The sequence below is a fragment of the Lineus longissimus genome, chromosome 3 (genome assembly GCF_910592395.1).
Source record: "Lineus longissimus chromosome 3, tnLinLong1.2, whole genome shotgun sequence".
Classification (NCBI taxonomy): domain Eukaryota; kingdom Metazoa; phylum Nemertea; class Pilidiophora; order Heteronemertea; family Lineidae; genus Lineus; species Lineus longissimus.
Window position 1 is genome coordinate 8618507 of NC_088310.1, and position 16594 is coordinate 8635100.

Here is a 16594-nt window from a genome sequence, read left to right on the forward strand (position 1 = left end):
CATCATGTACATGTACTCATTGAGAGAAAAGAATTATAGAAGAATGATAACGGAAGCTGTATGGACCTAATGAATTTCTTGTCTTTTCTTGGTAGTCTGGATGTCTATGTTTTTAAGATCAGCTTGTGAGCTTGTGAGCCTACTCCAATTGGGTATACTGGGATGAGGGGCAAGCTTCTTCTTCTTCTGTGTTTGGAATTTTTGAGGTGTCGTGTCAGTCTGCTTTGGTAACGAAGCTGTCCTAAAGAGTTCCACCACAGAGCCCCAGAGCATCGTGGTCGGGGTGGTCACCATTGGCCAGTATTCCTCTCTATTCTTCATTAGAGATAGCAGGTCTGAAGCACATCAGCTGGAGTCTGTTCTCCATATATCCAGATTCACATTGAGCATATTCTCACAAGCCTATTCCATGAAGATGTTTCCAAGTATGCAGTGCCATATTCGTAGATAGTAGATTGTCACCTGTTGCTTCCTTCAGCCCATTCGTTAGAACAAACACTGCCGGCAGGAACTGAAATCTTGCTGGTATTGACATCAGGCCCTCAAATGAAAATATCACAGGGGGAGGGGGACAAGTCCTAAGAGCAGTCTCAGTCTGGTTAAATTTCCATCTGCTTTGCTCGATGTCTTTGTCAAATCGTGCCTCCTCGGTCATGCCAAACATCCTCCTGATGACCTCAATATCATTGGAGCATTGGTGAATGAAAACTAGCAGTCAAATTCAACTTGTTTGGAACTACAGCTTGACTTAAAACCACTTGTAATCCTAGAGGTGCTGATGAAAGTTTATGCCATTGGGCACAAATACAGATTTCCCTACCCCTACTCTGTCATTGGTTTTGCAGTGCTGGTCACTTCAAGTGTGCCTTCATTACCCTGGAGAATCATGATGGATGGGGAAACGCCTCAAGTAATTGATCATCAGTCTTTTGTTCTTCTTCCATTGCTCCAAGGACAAGAGATGAACTTCAGAGATTGAGATCAGACAGTGACCAGGGTGCTTTTTCCTGAGACTATCTCTCACTCTCTGCAGATGTCGGATTGAGAATGGTCTAGAAGCGGGGTGTCTTTTTTCAGTAACTTCTGTGTCATTCTTCCAACTGAACAGATTTTGATATGCAGGTCTAGCAATGCTCTGGTAGAAGGTTCTGAAATCTGAAATTTTGTCTCTTGGCAATTCAAGAATCCAAAACATGAAGGCCGACCTTAGACTGGCCGCATGAACTGGCCGTGGTTGTCAATTTCTGCACATCAACAGAGATACAAATCATGAGACGTGACATATGATCTTGCTTCACTGGAGAAATTCATAGATTGAAATTGATGTCTTCGTGCTCTTGTGTCCTTGGTCAAGGTCATTCCACTCCGGTGAAGGTTATCTGAGGCTTCTCCAATTTTAAAACCCCCAGTTTTTTTGTGTTTTAGGCCTATTTGCCTTTTACTAGTCTTTTAGACTATGGACCCTCAAGTAAGCCAGGCAAACTGCAGTGTTTTGAACATTAAGCATGGTGTGTTTCTGATAGTGCTACATGTCTGATAGAAGCCACTAAAAAGTCACACTGAAATCACTTGAAAGACTGAATTCGAATTCACGAGTACATAACGAGGCAATTTGTTAATTAGCATCCTACTCGAGTCTTTGGCAAGTATTGACAGAATCATGTTATAGTGTGACAGCATTAAAGTACTTCGTTCGATAAAGTGTACTTTTTGGAGATAGGATGATAAAGGCGTGAGACTACAGGCTTGATGAAAATAGAAACTTTTTATGGCTTTAGTGAATTGAAGTTGTTTAAAATACAGTATCACCATCTTGGTCCTTGTATGTGTGTCATCCTGTTGCATAATGGCAGATTTGTGCATTTGTTGGCATATCAGCATCATGCATTTTCATCATTGTGCATAGAGCGTCTGTGTTTTACTACAGAGAATTTCTTTGCAAATTTCTGCTTACTTCGAATGATGCAGTTTGATCATCTAAGCATGTGCTTGAATTCTTTAGCATCATGGCGATTTCTATGTGTGTTAAAAATGTTCTTTTCCTACAGCTACTCGAGCACACGACAAGGAACAGTATTCTCTTAATTCAGACCTCAAGGTTGGTCCCTCTGGAGCCAGGATCCATGCTGAAGGGGACAACCATTACCCAACTCACAACCAATCATGATGATGATGAAGATGATGGAGTATGGAAAGGCCACTGTAACCACAACTGATGAATTGCAAGTAGGGGACAATTCATCAAAACATTGAGGCTGGGTCATCACACGGCCAATTGGACACACCATTAGTGTGCTGAAATCAACTGTAACTGTGCTCCGCTTACACCCTGTATCTAAGTTCAAATGATCCTTGCCAATTATATTAATTTACTGATATAGCTCATCATAATCCAGGATACAGTTCTGACTGAAGGGATGTCTTCAAATCCTGTATAAATAACGCTTTCTCACCATGACAATGCGTGGTCCATGTTCTCTGGTATACCATTGGGATAACTGACTAACATATTCTATGAATATTGGTAATGTATATGTACCATGTCTGAGTCAACAGATTGTCTGGATATCTTGTAAGACATTGTAAGAGTAACATGTTGCTTTCCTCTCCATGAAATAGTAATACCAGTTTCATCTGGTTTTATGAGGAAGACTAACTTTGTTAATTGTATCAAAGGCTGCAAACAGTCCGAGATGTCGTGGGTGGTGTCAGTCCTATTGGTAGTCTGTAAGGCACGTATTCCATAGAGCTATACCCTATACTATACTATACGCGAACAATAGTTTCATGGTCATGCACCCTTTGTGAAGCCATTGTTCGCGTATAGTGTAGTATACTGTATACCTCTATGGAATAGGTGCCTAAGGCACCTATTCCATAGAGCTATACCCTATACTATACTATACGCGAACAATAGTTTCATGGTCATGCACCCTTTGTGAAGCCATTGTTCGCGTACAATAGTTTCATGGTCATGCACCCTTTGTGAAGCCATTGTTCGCGTATAGTGTAGTATACCGTATACCTCTATGGAATAGGTGCCTTAGGAAGGCTTTCGTGGCACCATAAAATAGTAATGCCAGGTTCCGGTTGTTGCTCTTTGAAGAACCAGTCCTTTGGATGGCGGTCAACTCCTCCTGGGATGTCCTCATTAGAATTTTAACTGAGTTTTTCTTTGTGAAAGCGGGCTCTTACATTGATGTTGATATAGTCATGACACTCTCTTTGAAGAAAGCATTTTAGGAAGATGATTAGCTTGTATAAGAAAGTTAATAACTTGGTGTTAACTTTAATTTGCTGATATATTTTATGGTTTTATAGCTGAAGGAGATAACCCTAGGTTGGTGACTTGTATCAAACAACACGATCATGCTCTCAAACCTTTGGATTAGTTAAGCCTGTCTGATAAAGCGAGTGTAGTGTTCGTGTGTTTTTGATGAGTGCAAGTGAGTTCAAGTGTCGTTGAGACAGTTACATTTGATTTAGTAACTCGGAACACTACACCCCAATGACAATACAACACGATTAGAGGTTGCTACACTATAAATCCCAAATAATGATTCCCAAATTATCATCCTATATATGTGATGTTTGACATGGCCAACTAATTGCAAATAATCTCCTGCTTATTGCGAGTCATAATGATTGATCGCCAAAAGATCTCCTCGCCAAAATTGGATTGCGAGGTAATATGGGGGTGATCTTTATGGGTGCCGTGTTTGGTACGTCTACAGAATTTGTCGGTGTTAACTCCTGCTTGCTTGGGGACTGAGAGAGGCGCTCCTTACCACACTTTGTAGAGAGGGCGCAAGGGGTACCAGTCAGATGTCTCGTTTTATAGAAAGGCCCTGTCTTAATTCCCAGTGTGAGCTGATCTATGTATCGTGTACATGCAAGTGGCATACTCTAAAACATAAAGACAGTTGAACTGGCACAGCAGAAGCATTCGGTGAACTAGTTTAGACACCATAGGACGTTATTGCTGAGATTGTCAGGAGAGGCCAACAACACGCAGTTTGAGTTTTGGTCCTCAGAAAGATTAAACAACGCGGATGGTGCCAAGGAGATGTCAAAAAATATTCCGTTGAGGCCTCAGAATGGTCAGCAGAAGTCAAAACAAAAAAATTCAGATAGTGCAGGCGCATTGATCAGTATTTACAAAGGCGTAACCGAGGTAGACTAACTCATTAGCAAGCATAACGGGATGCAAAATCTGTTAATTTTGTTCAAAACCTGCTGACCGCAGTGCTGATCAAAGTCTTCAAAGGAGGAGTTGGGAGTGAGAATCCAGATGGGGATGGGAAAAAAGCACTTTGCCAAAGCTTGTCAAGGGATGTGACCGGAGCAGTTCGATAAATTGTTTTTAATGGAAAGTGGCAGCTGTAGTTTCTGTTGCACAGCTGTCTGATGAGAAATACAGACTAGATTCTTGCATTATTTAAAGAAAAGAAGCTTGATAGATGATATTTATAAAAACGCTTACAAAGTGAAGTTTTAATTGAATACTTGGTAACAAAGTTAAGTTAAGGTCTTGCCATCTTATTTAGAAAACTGATAGATGACGTGGAATGCTTAGAAGAAGACTAAATGAAGCAATAAAAAGTGTGATTTCTGTGAACTCTTTTTGTGATCTACTTGGAAAGTTTGATTATATCGCTTTATTGGTTTATTGGTAAAGTTGGTGTCATGTTATTCTAGCAAGACAAAGTGCGAGTAATTTAGATACAGTGCTGATGGTGTGCCAAGAAATTCTTGAGAAATGATAAATTACGTAGAGTGCTTAGAGAAAGTTTAAACGGAACAATCAAAAGTGTGATTTCTGTGAACTCTTATTGGGATCTAGTTGGGAAGTTCTAATGATCTGTTTGTTGGTTTATTGGTGAAGTTGGTGTCGTATCATTCTAAAAAGAGAAAGTGCGAATAATTTAGATACAGTGCTGATGGTGTGCCAAGAAATTCTTGAGAAATGATAAATTACGTAGAGTGCTTAGAGGAAGTTTAAACGGAACAATCAAAAGTGTGATTTCTGTGAACTCTTATTGGGATCTAGTTGGGAAGTTCTAATGATCTGTTTGTTGGTTTATTGGTGAAGTTGGTGTCGTATCATTCTAAAAAGAGAAAGTGCGAATAATTTAGATACAGTGCTGATGGTGTGCCAAGAAATTCTTGAGAAATGATAAATTACGTAGAGTGCTTAGAGGAAGTTTAAACGAAACAATCAAAAGTGTGATTTCTGTGAACTCTTATTGTGATCTACTTGGGAAATTCTGCTGATCAGTTTTTTTATTTATTGGTGAAGTTGGTGTCATATAATTCTAAAAAGACAAAGTGCGAGTAATTTAGATACAGTGCTGATGGTGTGCCAAGAAGTCACCTTGTTTGATGATCCGCACCCAGCTTTGATGTTCCGCAGCCAGCTTTCATGTTCCGCAACCAGCTTTCATGAGCCAGTTTGTCATTATGGTCTTGATTAACTGTGATGGACTATGTGAATAATTAAAGAGTTGGTCACCCCAGATCATCATAAAGCCGCCATACCTGCCAAACAGGCTGTGTAAATGCTGTGGGTGAAGATGATCGTGGGAGTTCAAGAGTGAAATTGAGTCCGTATTCAGCTGTTTCCAATATCTTGCCACTTTCTACCATAAGGAACTTTTCATTCCCTTGGTACAAAAGTCCTATCCATGCCCCTTTTTCTCAGGCAATGAACGTGAAAGTAAGGCACCTAAACTATCATGTCAGCTGGAAGGTCACTGTTCGGCAGTCACATCATATCGTCCAAAAAAGCTTACGCTTTGCTTTTGGTGAGGAAATGTACTCAATGTGTACGTAGCAATGATGAAGCCTTGAGCACTATAAAAGCAAGGGAAAAAGCTTGGAAGAATCACCAATGAGGGCACCCCCTAATGATGTCTCGCTTGACCTCTCTTTCCAGGTTCAGCTTACGCCTATGACGAGGGCGACACGTCGTCAGATAGCGATGATGAAGATCTCAAACGGTACGAGCAGCTTCAGGACCGGCGGGAGCGCTCGGCGAGTGTGCGCAGCTTGGCGACTCGTAGCGGTAAAGGGAGCAGTAATTACTGTAAGTATTGACAAGTTTAAAGCTGAACTATACCTTATTCTGTAGATGTGTCCTTGGTTATCAAAGGAATATCTGAGGCAAACTGTACAGTTCAGCTTTAAATTTGTATACAGTGTTAGATGCTTGTTAGACCTTTGTCAGAATGCTTTCATTTTCCATAATTTTGTTGTTTGAGATGTTTTTAATCTGTATTTATATTGTGTGATTTGGAAGTCAAGAGTTTGGGATGTGTCATGGCTTGTTCAAATCACCTTTTTGACGGATTTATGGATAGGATTTTGTTGGCTGTTTAAAATACTTTATCCTTTTAGTTTTTGCTTTCTATTGTGGACCATGTGATGTTAATTCATATATTTTTAATTTTGAAAATGAATAGCTTTTTGATACAAGTTGACACAAACGGTAGATTCCAAATCAGAAGTGACTTCATTTCCTTGCTGGTGATATAATGTAATAATCTCTCCTGATCTGATCAGCGCAGATCTCTTAACCGACTTGTTGGACCTGACATCCGGTGATAAGTTGTCAGCCCTACTTTTTGCTGTGTTTGCTCTAGGATATGCTAGTGCCCATAAACGCCTCCAATGTTAGTCATTTGTGACAGGTCTAGTGCTGTGCTGTGTGAAGTGTGAGATCGTATGTTGCATTAAGTGGTACCAGTAGTCCGATAACTTACAGGGTTGCGAGATCATAATTTGCCTTAAGTGGTACTAGTAGTCCTGTTACTCAAACGGTTTTCAGGTTGAAAGGAGTTGCTTTTTGTGCGAAAACATTACTCAGTGGAAGAAAATTGAAGTGGACTTATGGTGAGCTGGCATTACCAGAATTCAACCAGTCATCATCTTGTTTAAAAAGAAATAGCTGAAAACAGTAATTTACAAAAAATTAAGGTGCAGAATACTAAGTAGCTGATTGTGCAGGAAAATTTTTTTTTAAGTGTTGAGTTAAATTCTAAAATATGTGGGATACACCAAAACACCGGCACTGAAGTTGAAGCCATACTCAAGCAATTTCACCCTTTCTGCAATACTCTTCAAATCATTTGTTATAACACTAACAGAACCATTACAAGATTATTTCACAAAGGTATTTTGAACACTTTGGTAAAAAAGCTGCGCTTTGATCTACTTATTGCTAACCAAGGTAACTGGCATGATATCCCGATGAAGAATAACGTAGTTTGGCGAGAGTGTCCAAGGCGAGAGTGGAAATCCTTTGGGACCACTACATATTAGTGTTGATAGCTTGAAAGGAATATGATTCATTACAAGTAAAGTTGTGAGATAACTTGGGTCATTTCCATGTTCCTGTGATCTTGTCTTATTCATAAGTGGGCAGATTGAGTTGGATACTTGGCTAATAGCCTAAGGGTGTGTGGTAAGATTGGCCGAGATCTCTGTATAATTGGGTCCTGGTTTAATTTGGGGGAGTGGGCCTTAGGGTCCAAGAATATGCACTGATAGCATGGCACTTTCGGATTTTTTTCTTGACAGTGTGGCTTCGCAGTTGACCCTTGCACGAGAGCGGCAAGTTTCATATTGTCAAAACGTATTCTGAAGCCTTAAATGGGAACTTCTGCAGAGCTCATCTCAAGAAAAAAACACTTCTATAAATCTGCCTTTTTCTGCTAGATATCTTGATCTGCCTGAATCTTTGTCGGTCCTCCGAAGCCCACTTCTCATGTGAAACATACTTCATCCACTTTATGTGTCAAGAAGTTCTTATTAGCATGCAGAACCAGGCATGTCTTGTCACAATCGGCAAGAAATGTTCACCCATTTAGAGATATGGACGTGGACAGGAATACATGGTCTTTTTACTGCAGTATGAGAAGTGTCATCACTTCTCTGAGGGCATATTATATTGATCAGGGAAGCTTCATGACCAATATGGGACCATATGTAGTGTCCTTAATAGAGAGTTGTCCGCTATGGGAGATTTTACTGTAAGTTCAGGGAAGTTTTTGTCCCATTGCACTAGCAAGTGTATGCCTGGTTTCATTTGTGTCTTTGTAGTAATCATGACATAGAACCTGGTTAACTTCTGAGAAGATGGATTGCTTAGTGTTTCAGTGTTGGTCAGTGACTAGTGGTGTATCTTCAAAGCAAGTTACCAAGTGCCCTATATTTGATCGATATTTTTTCAATCTTTGCACCCAAAGGTGGGAATGCGCCCTTCTACCTTATCGCATCATGTTACCACACTGGGGTGAATCGTGGACCCAAATTTTACCCTTAACAATCGTCTTCATACAACAACCATGGAAGGCTTTGTCCCTTCCACAAAGTTCCTGCACTGCCCTATACTTGATCAATTTTGCATATACTCTGCCTTACGACTGTTTCAGTCTTTTCGTAAATGCTTAGAAATTTCCACAGAGGATGGAAAATGATGCCAATCTATTTGGGGTCAAACACAGCGCATGGACCATGTGAAGCAAATAGTCCATTTAATGGTTGCGAGAGGATTTTTCGCAAAGCTTATGGCAAAAAAAACAGGCCCACTGTTTACACTGTTTTTTTTGTAAGATGAGGGTGTATTTCATTGAATTTGGTCGCTGACATTACAAATTCTTGGTCAGGAAATCCGACTGGTTGCTACTATCTGACATTACATACTCTTGGTCAAAGAATCTGACTGCCCCAGTCTTGCAGATTTCTTCGCAGGTTAATGCCAATATTGGCTTCTAATTCACTCCCGTTTTAGACTGACTCAAGAGACCAGCCTACCAACTAATCATTCACATCAAACAATTCTCACCCTTCCAGCAGCAAAAATCAAGCAGATTTCAAGCAATTATTGCTTATCCGCAAGATATGTTTTTGATTGGCAAGCTAAAAACTCGGGATATAAAAATTGACGGAATCATTGGAAAAAGCTGATTCCATTTGCATCTGTCACGTCATTTGTGACTTTTTGTTTCGTTTTGGTGGCATTCCGATGGCATCTGCTGTTGAAGGCGTTGGTTGCCACATCAAACCTAATTTCCTGAATTGTCAGGATTCTGAAAAGAAGCCTTATCATACGAAGATGGAACAGGTTTTCTTCATTTTGTGTTTGTAACTAGATGATTTTTAAATTTTTAGCCCTGATCAGCCATCACCATCATATTAAAGGGTAATGTCGTTCATGGTCATTTTATTTACTGGTGGGACAGTAAGGAAAATAGAAATACACAATGCTGTAGTACAGTTATTTTATATGAAAATTTGCTGAAATTTGGTATTAAGTATATATCTAGAAAATGGCACTGTTGAACATGTTCAAAGTTATATTCACGGCATATTTATACAAATAGACCTTTTTTTATTCGAGGTCTGGTTTCCAATTTTCAAGTTCACGAACAGGGTCTGCCTTTGACCCTTCAAATGTCCAACTCCTTTTATGATTATGAAATATTTCTAGAAGTGTATATTTTCTCCCCAGATTGCCCAACGCCACAAATGTTGGAAGAATTAGAAACCTTGGAAAGAGGTATTCCTAAAATTGCACTTTGCTGTTAAAAAACGTCTTAGGTGGCTCTGAAATTTATTCTGCTGTCTTGAACTACAATCTCTACTGTATAACAGAATTTCATTCTTCTGTCCTAAAATTTACCTCTGCTTGTGTTATTTGTCTTAAAATACTCAATTGTTCAGTTCATTACATTTACCATTCCTGATTTAACTCTACTCCTCCGAGGTTTTGGTAGATTTCAACATTTCTTTTTATCATTACTTGCTTCACTTTACATTTCATTTAGTCTGAATCTATTTTTGGTTTACCCCCTATTCCCGTGTGCGTCTGGTCTGGTGTTCATCCGCTAAATTTCAGATGGAGATGAGACCCAACAGAGATTGCACACCCATTAGCTGATTTTGTTGATCCATTCATAATCAAATTCTTATCCGAGTGCCGCACCAGCTCTATAATCAGGACAACTTTTAATCAAGAACAGCATTTGTCAGTTCCAAGGGTGTCCTTAATGGAGAGAGGTTCTACTGTTCACGCTAGGGACTGACACTGTCCTCAATACAATAGAGAGGTGTCCTGAGTACGGAGGGATGGAAATGGAATGAAACTTATCAATTTTAGACCAAAGTCGCCGTTCCAATGAATTGAACCGACAGCACTCCTGATTCATCTGTAAACTAACCCAATTACACCAATATTAGTCTGGTTTGAGCTCATTTCCTGTAATTTGATGTCTCAATTGGATTGAGTACAACTAAGGAGAGAGGCAATTTCAATTTCATTTTGACGCACACAGAGTTTAAGGGCCAAAGTACCCAATCAGTCCATGCATCACCAGAAACAAATAGTACATTCATAAAAGTAGGGGGGTTTGAGCCAGCACAACAATGGACCGCCTAGATTACCCCTAAAAGGTTTAGAGCTTCTGAAAAACCTCAAATGGTTTTTCGTTTCCCTGAAGAAAACTTGCGGTGCATATTTGTGTTGGCTTTATGTGATTTGATCACCTAATTCATCATGATAAAAGCATTTTCACTCTTCCCTAAGATATTGTCACGAAAGACAATGCGCAATGACAATGGTTATTGCCCATCTCCAAAAATGGCTGCTGATAAAAGATGTTGAAATTATTTGAAGAGGTCCCTAGTATGACAAGTTAGCCAAAGAAAGTCGAGTTCTGCTATGCTGAAGATGTATTACCGTCCAACTTGAATCACATCTACATGTAGCACCAAGTCTAGTAAATCTTATTGAAAACTCAGATCTGATGTCGTCCTGAAGATTTGTCATAGTCCCAGTCTTTCCCTTGGTCTGTGCTGATCTTGTTATCTACAAACGAAGGCTTATTGACTTAGATCTGACGTCATCCTATAGAGTCGTAGTCCCAGTCTTTCCCTCGGTGTATGCTAATCTCATTATCTACAAATCTTTTTATATAAGTTTAGGACAAAAATACAGAGTCGCTGTTGATAATCATATTTCCTTTAATCAACTTTGCAACTGAATGTGAATGTTATTTTTTTTCAACTCGGGTGGTTTTTCATACGGTCCAAATCACAATTGTCATCCCGTAAATCGCATCATTGGCACGAGAGTGGCGCGTAGGTTGTGCGCCAGTCGAGCGTAGGTTGTGCATAATTTACACAAAACGTAGTGAGATAAGCGCTTCACTGGTGCAACATTGGCGTACAACTCACTGACGCAAAGTAGGACGGATGTCAATGAAGAATTCCTACTGAAAACCAAAAGCATTATACCAAGGAGTTTCCTTTCTGCGTGATACTCATGCAGGCAAAGTTTATACGGGTGCAAATCATAGCAGAATGACTTTTCGCATTCTCTCATTCAAAGCACCATCAAATAGAAAAAACCAATAACAGTTACTGTAAACTTTATTTGCCCGGCCCTTTTGTTCACAAAAGCGCCCTTTTCAGATTTTGCTTTTATCTATTTCCACGAATGGATGTGTTTTCGAGTGATAAAACAGCATCCGTGAAGATTGCAGTTGTACCACCTCTCGCAAAATCATCGGGGGTTACAGTAATAGAATGAATAATTTCCAACATCCCATCTTGCATCAGGGGAACATTAATTAAATAATTCCAATTCCAGCATGCATACTTCTTTCTAATACAGTATTATGATATGTTTTAGTCCTGTACGAGCCACGTAGACCTAGTTTTGGCGAGGGTCCACGGAGAATCAGTTTCAGTACTCCCCGCACGCCCATTAACGTATTTGAGCATGGCCCGCATAGACCTAGTTTTGGTATGTAGATTAGTCAATGGCTTTAAGTTTCCTAAATTTTATAGATTACTCTTCAAATGTCAACAATTCTTTCTCTTCATATTTTCTCCTTTTAAGATTAATATACATTTTCTATTTCACTTGAGAAATCATTTGTAGTTTTCAGATTTCTTCTCAATTATATAGTCGATTCATTTTCAATATTGATGTTGTATTTGACTAAATTTTTCCATTTTGTCTTCAAAAGCACATTCCTCAACACATGTAGGAGTTTTTGAACACCTAAAAGTATGTCTAACTGATAATAGGTATCGGAGTCTTGTCTGTCAGCCCGATATTTTGAACACACCTTCTGAAACTGGGGTCTTGTACATTGGAGTTTCTTGTTTAACTTTGATACCGTCAATTACCAATTTCTGCTAGTGTGACTGCATTAGCTCACTTGATTGAAAGATCCATATCCCTTAAATATAAACTTTCATCAAAGCTGTAGACCCAGAACATTTTGAAACTCAGTTGATTCAACTCCTCGTCATTCATTGTCATTCAATTGCAAAAACCTTCCCTATTTAGTGATGACCTTAGGCTCGATCAATTTGTATTGTAATTGATGGTGTGGCTAAACGGCTTTGTCGGTTAGTGACCATGCCATTGCAATATCTCTCGTTGTACATAAAGGTCACCTCGAAAATATTTTTCCGTCATCAACATAGGTTTGCCTGTAACGTGTGTAAAGAATGACACCGACCATGCACACTGGGTACGACCAAACGTGGTCTGCTGGGATTTCCGTTAATGGACTTCTGCCGTGTGGAGTTACACGAGAGTCATTAAAACATCATACACCCAGCCTGATCTAGTCCTCAGCTCTGTTCTGAAAATATTGTCAGTCATGATTTTGTTGTTCATTCACAGATGTCTCTTCAATATCAAACATATTGGTTGCCTGTCTATAGCTGTGTCGGTTCAGAGGGGGAGGATGGAGAGGCCAGCAGTAGGGCCCTTGTGGCTCTTAGAAAAAAAGTCCCTCAGTGAGGTCGCAAGCAAAAGTTTATTACGAAAGAGTGCTAGTGCTTCTTTCAAGATATTTGTTTTTGAACAGCTAATAGACAACATCAGGATGCAGATTTGATGTTCATTCGTAATGCTATCCCAGTTCACATCAAAGAACTAATCAAGGGGGAAAGACCTTGTATTGTGGAGTCACTTCTCTTTGCCGTAATTTGCACCTAATAGGTGTAACCTCATTTACTGATGTGCTCATCAATATTTGAGGTGATTGCAGCATTACTACGGAATGGGTTTATACGTTGCACCGAGCCAGGATGGGATAGGCAGTAAATGCATTAATCGCAAGGAGACTCTTGTGTGTGGCATATGCAAACCCTGGTCAAACTAGTTCATTGACGTTTTTGACCAAGTGACAGAGTGGAAACAGTTTAAACTTTCCATCAGAAAACCATTGGTCAAAAAGTTAAATTTTGACGAGCCATTTCGACAAAACATCAGCAAATTAACATAGTTCAAACGTCAATGCAAATGGCAAGATTACAAAGTCTCCAAATCCATATTGATATCAGGCTTATATTTTTTTGGTATCAGTCGTTTCTACTAAAAACTGCAGCGGTACACGTTTTTCTACTGCCACAACATCATGACCAGCTTTACACACAAGGCTCTGGATCACAAAGTCGCGTTAACAAAGTAACTGCCTGTTATTAAGGTGGGGATTGGACTTCACAATGCAATCTGAAGACTTGAAACCAGATCCTAGTGAAGGGTATTGATTAGAAAAAGAAGGGAACATGCATCTCCATCTGTTGGAGGTTGTACAAACTCTTATTGCTCTGTTCCAACAGATCCAATACTTTCACCTTCCAACACGTCCAAGCAAAACAAATGAATAGTACTTTTTGCTCTGGTCAAAAAATATTTGGTGCGAGTAGAGTCATCCTGGTGAAATGTATTTTACAGTGTTATAGTGTGCGGCTTTCCCTGAACAATCAAATGTTGTCGACATATGTTCGAAGTTGGGTAGGATAAGAGAATTTGCATGGCTGCAAATTTAATTGGCAAGGTATTGTGTAGGAGTTTCTAGCTGTTTGTACCGGCCATTTCATGTCAGTGTGTTGGTTTTAAATGCTATTGATAATGTGCGTTTGAAAATTGATCGTGATCTGACAGGTGGCCAATATGTCTTTGAGTGGCTTTCAAGTTGGGCGTCACTAATGATATCTAATTTGCACATTCTGTCACAACTGTGTCTTGGGGAGAGGATTGGAATAAACTATCGTCCTTTTCCCCCAATTTTGTTAAAACTTCGAAAAATGTGTCACTTTCTGATTTGTTAGAAATTGACCTGAAAGTGTTTTGGGATAATTATTAAAGATTGTAATGGATTGATAACTGGTAACTTATCTCAAACTATGGATTTCTAGACTGGATACCTGAATTGTGAGTGGCACTTTTGCCCCGTGATACGAAATGGGGAATTTAGAGGGAAAGTTTTTTGAGGATAATCCAGAGAATAATCCCGATGGAACTGAAAAACGGAGATCCTCGGTGCGGAAAGGGAGCTTCAGCCTCTTTAGTTTTAATAGACGCACGAGTAAGGTTAGTCTCCGAGAAACGCAGAGTGATCCCGCGTTAAATACAGGGGACAAACTTGAGGAATTACCGGAACAAAAGACCTCAGAAAGTGATCAGACACTGATAAAAGAACCTTTATGTAACGGCGGTGCTGTTACGCCAGCACCTGGGCAGGAGGATGGTAGGTCTGATTTTCGATTCTAAAACACATTGTCGGCAAGCAGCATCATTTTGCAGTGTAAATCCCTTGCTACGACTGCAGTAGTTGAGGTGTTGCAAGCCCAGGATGGCACAAAATTAGGAGGCATTTCAAAGTTTAGTTCCCGAGGGAGCTCAGCTGTCATCTGTCGAAAACTTGGAAAAGTGTCTCAGTTTCAACCAATCATTTGACTTGACCTTTGTGGTGTTGAGTGAGGCAATTAGTACCTCCAGTGATGTATCAATTCCTTAAATCTGACCTTCAGCATTTCCTCTATTAGATGTGGTTATTACAGTTATCAAACATTTCTTCTTATCCGATTTGTGTATCTTTTGGTTTAATCTTTTTTGATAGGCAGATCGGATAAATGGTTTTAAAGATTTTCTTTTAAGCGAAAAACTGGTTTAAGAATTTACGATAACAGTCATCCATCTCTACAACTCCTACCGAGTTGACTTTATCGATGGCAAAATATAGAACTTCGTAGTTTGTCAAATTGTGATAAGTTGAGCGAAGATCCCAGCTTCTTAGTTTTCATGAGTGATTTCTTTTTGTCTTTCTTTGACAAGTTTACCCCTTCCAGGAAATCTATCTGTGAAATGGATCCTCACTTAGCGGACACCTCCGTCATAGTAGGACACCCTCTGAATTAGGGAAACTGCTTTTCGTTCCAAGTGGGTCGTATCCTTTCAATTTGACCTCTTTTATCAGGGGGCCTCTCTATTTGTCAGTCCCGAGGTCGTCCTTATTAGATGGGTTGTTCTGTATTTTGATTACAAACTCGGTCAGTATAACATTTATAAACAGGAGGGTAAAGGTGGGTACTCTACAGTACTCAAGCCAGCCCCCACAAGGTTCCAGAAAATTTGTTTGAAAGAACGATTGAGTTTGGAAGATAATGCACTGGAAACCACATCTCAATGTTCAACATCTACTACATTGAAGTTATGGAGGAATTGGCCATAGACATTCTTCTATCCAAGAGTATCCTCAACAGCACCTGCTGTCTCCTCATCAGAGCATAGCTTCCATTTAATGACATTGTTTCATATCTAACATGCCGAATAGTTTGGTGGAGGAGCTTAATTGGTACTCAAAGAGTGGGGACTTCAAGTTTCGATTGTACAAATTTATGTAGATATACATTCGTATATGACTGTCAATGCAGCAAAATGTGGGTGTAAAATAAACAGAATTATACCAGGTATGTGGAGCTACTCATCTCTTCTCCCTCCCAGTCTTAGACACGTTTGCATTCCATTCAGAATTAAAACCTGAACTTTCTTAGGAGGAAGATACCTGTCCTCCTGTCGTGCTACATGTATATAAATGCCCTGTCCCTAGTCCTCATAGTGATCCAGACGCAGTCCACAGGAATGAGTGGCTATCCAAAATGCTGACAGCATTTTACGGCCTATCCTGATATCCTGAGAAAGTGCAATCCTCAATCCTTGTCAGTGCAGTCAAATAAAACGATCATGATGCGTACCAGTTACATTGTCCAGTTTACACTTCAAGGGTCTGGGTCCAGACCTCTGCTTTGTCACCACCATGTCTATCTGGGTAACATCCGTTCCCAGGGAACAGGTGAATGGATACTGCCCAATAGGGTGTCACCTGTACATGTAGTGCTAATGCAATGCACTGCATGCACTACTAGGACTCCCCCATCTGGCCAGTGGTTTTGCCCATCTGGTGTTACGCCCTCCTCTGTACATCAACTTAACAACTTTTCTTTCACTAAATTTTCATTTCTTTCTCTCTTTCAGTGTCTTTGCTTCTTCCTCATCCAGCTTTGAACCATTTCTTCAAACTTAATCTTTTCAGCGGGATCATACAAAAAACTGCCAAACGGCCAAATTCCATTGAGGCAGATTCCACCCGGCGGGGAGGTGTCTGTTAACATTCCCACAATAGAGGTCACTGCTGAAGAAGAATTGCCTAAGCCTCGGCGGAGCAGTTCTCGATCTTGTAAATTGTGGTTTAAAGTCTTCTAGCATATGCATCGTGAATTCAGCGGA

General features: G+C 39.9%; 1 protein-coding gene across 14 annotated transcripts in view; it reads left to right on the top strand.

Annotated features, from left to right (window-relative positions):
* Window positions 1–16594, top strand: part of LOC135485662 (synaptotagmin-16-like) — a 104467-nt gene that overhangs the window by 66966 nt on the left and 20907 nt on the right. For 11 of the 14 annotated variants that reach the window (XM_064767992.1, XM_064767997.1, XM_064767987.1 and 8 more), the window contains 2 exons: window positions 5936–6085; window positions 16401–16544. The exons of 1 other annotated variant lie outside the window; for it this stretch is intronic. In XM_064767992.1, coding sequence (XP_064624062.1) covers window positions 5936–6085; window positions 16401–16544 — 294 coding nt within the window. Of the gene's footprint in view, window positions 1–5935; window positions 6086–14076; window positions 14556–16400; window positions 16545–16594 lie in introns of those variants that run through there. 2 more of the 14 variants (XM_064767996.1, XM_064767999.1) reach the window with 2 other exon arrangements.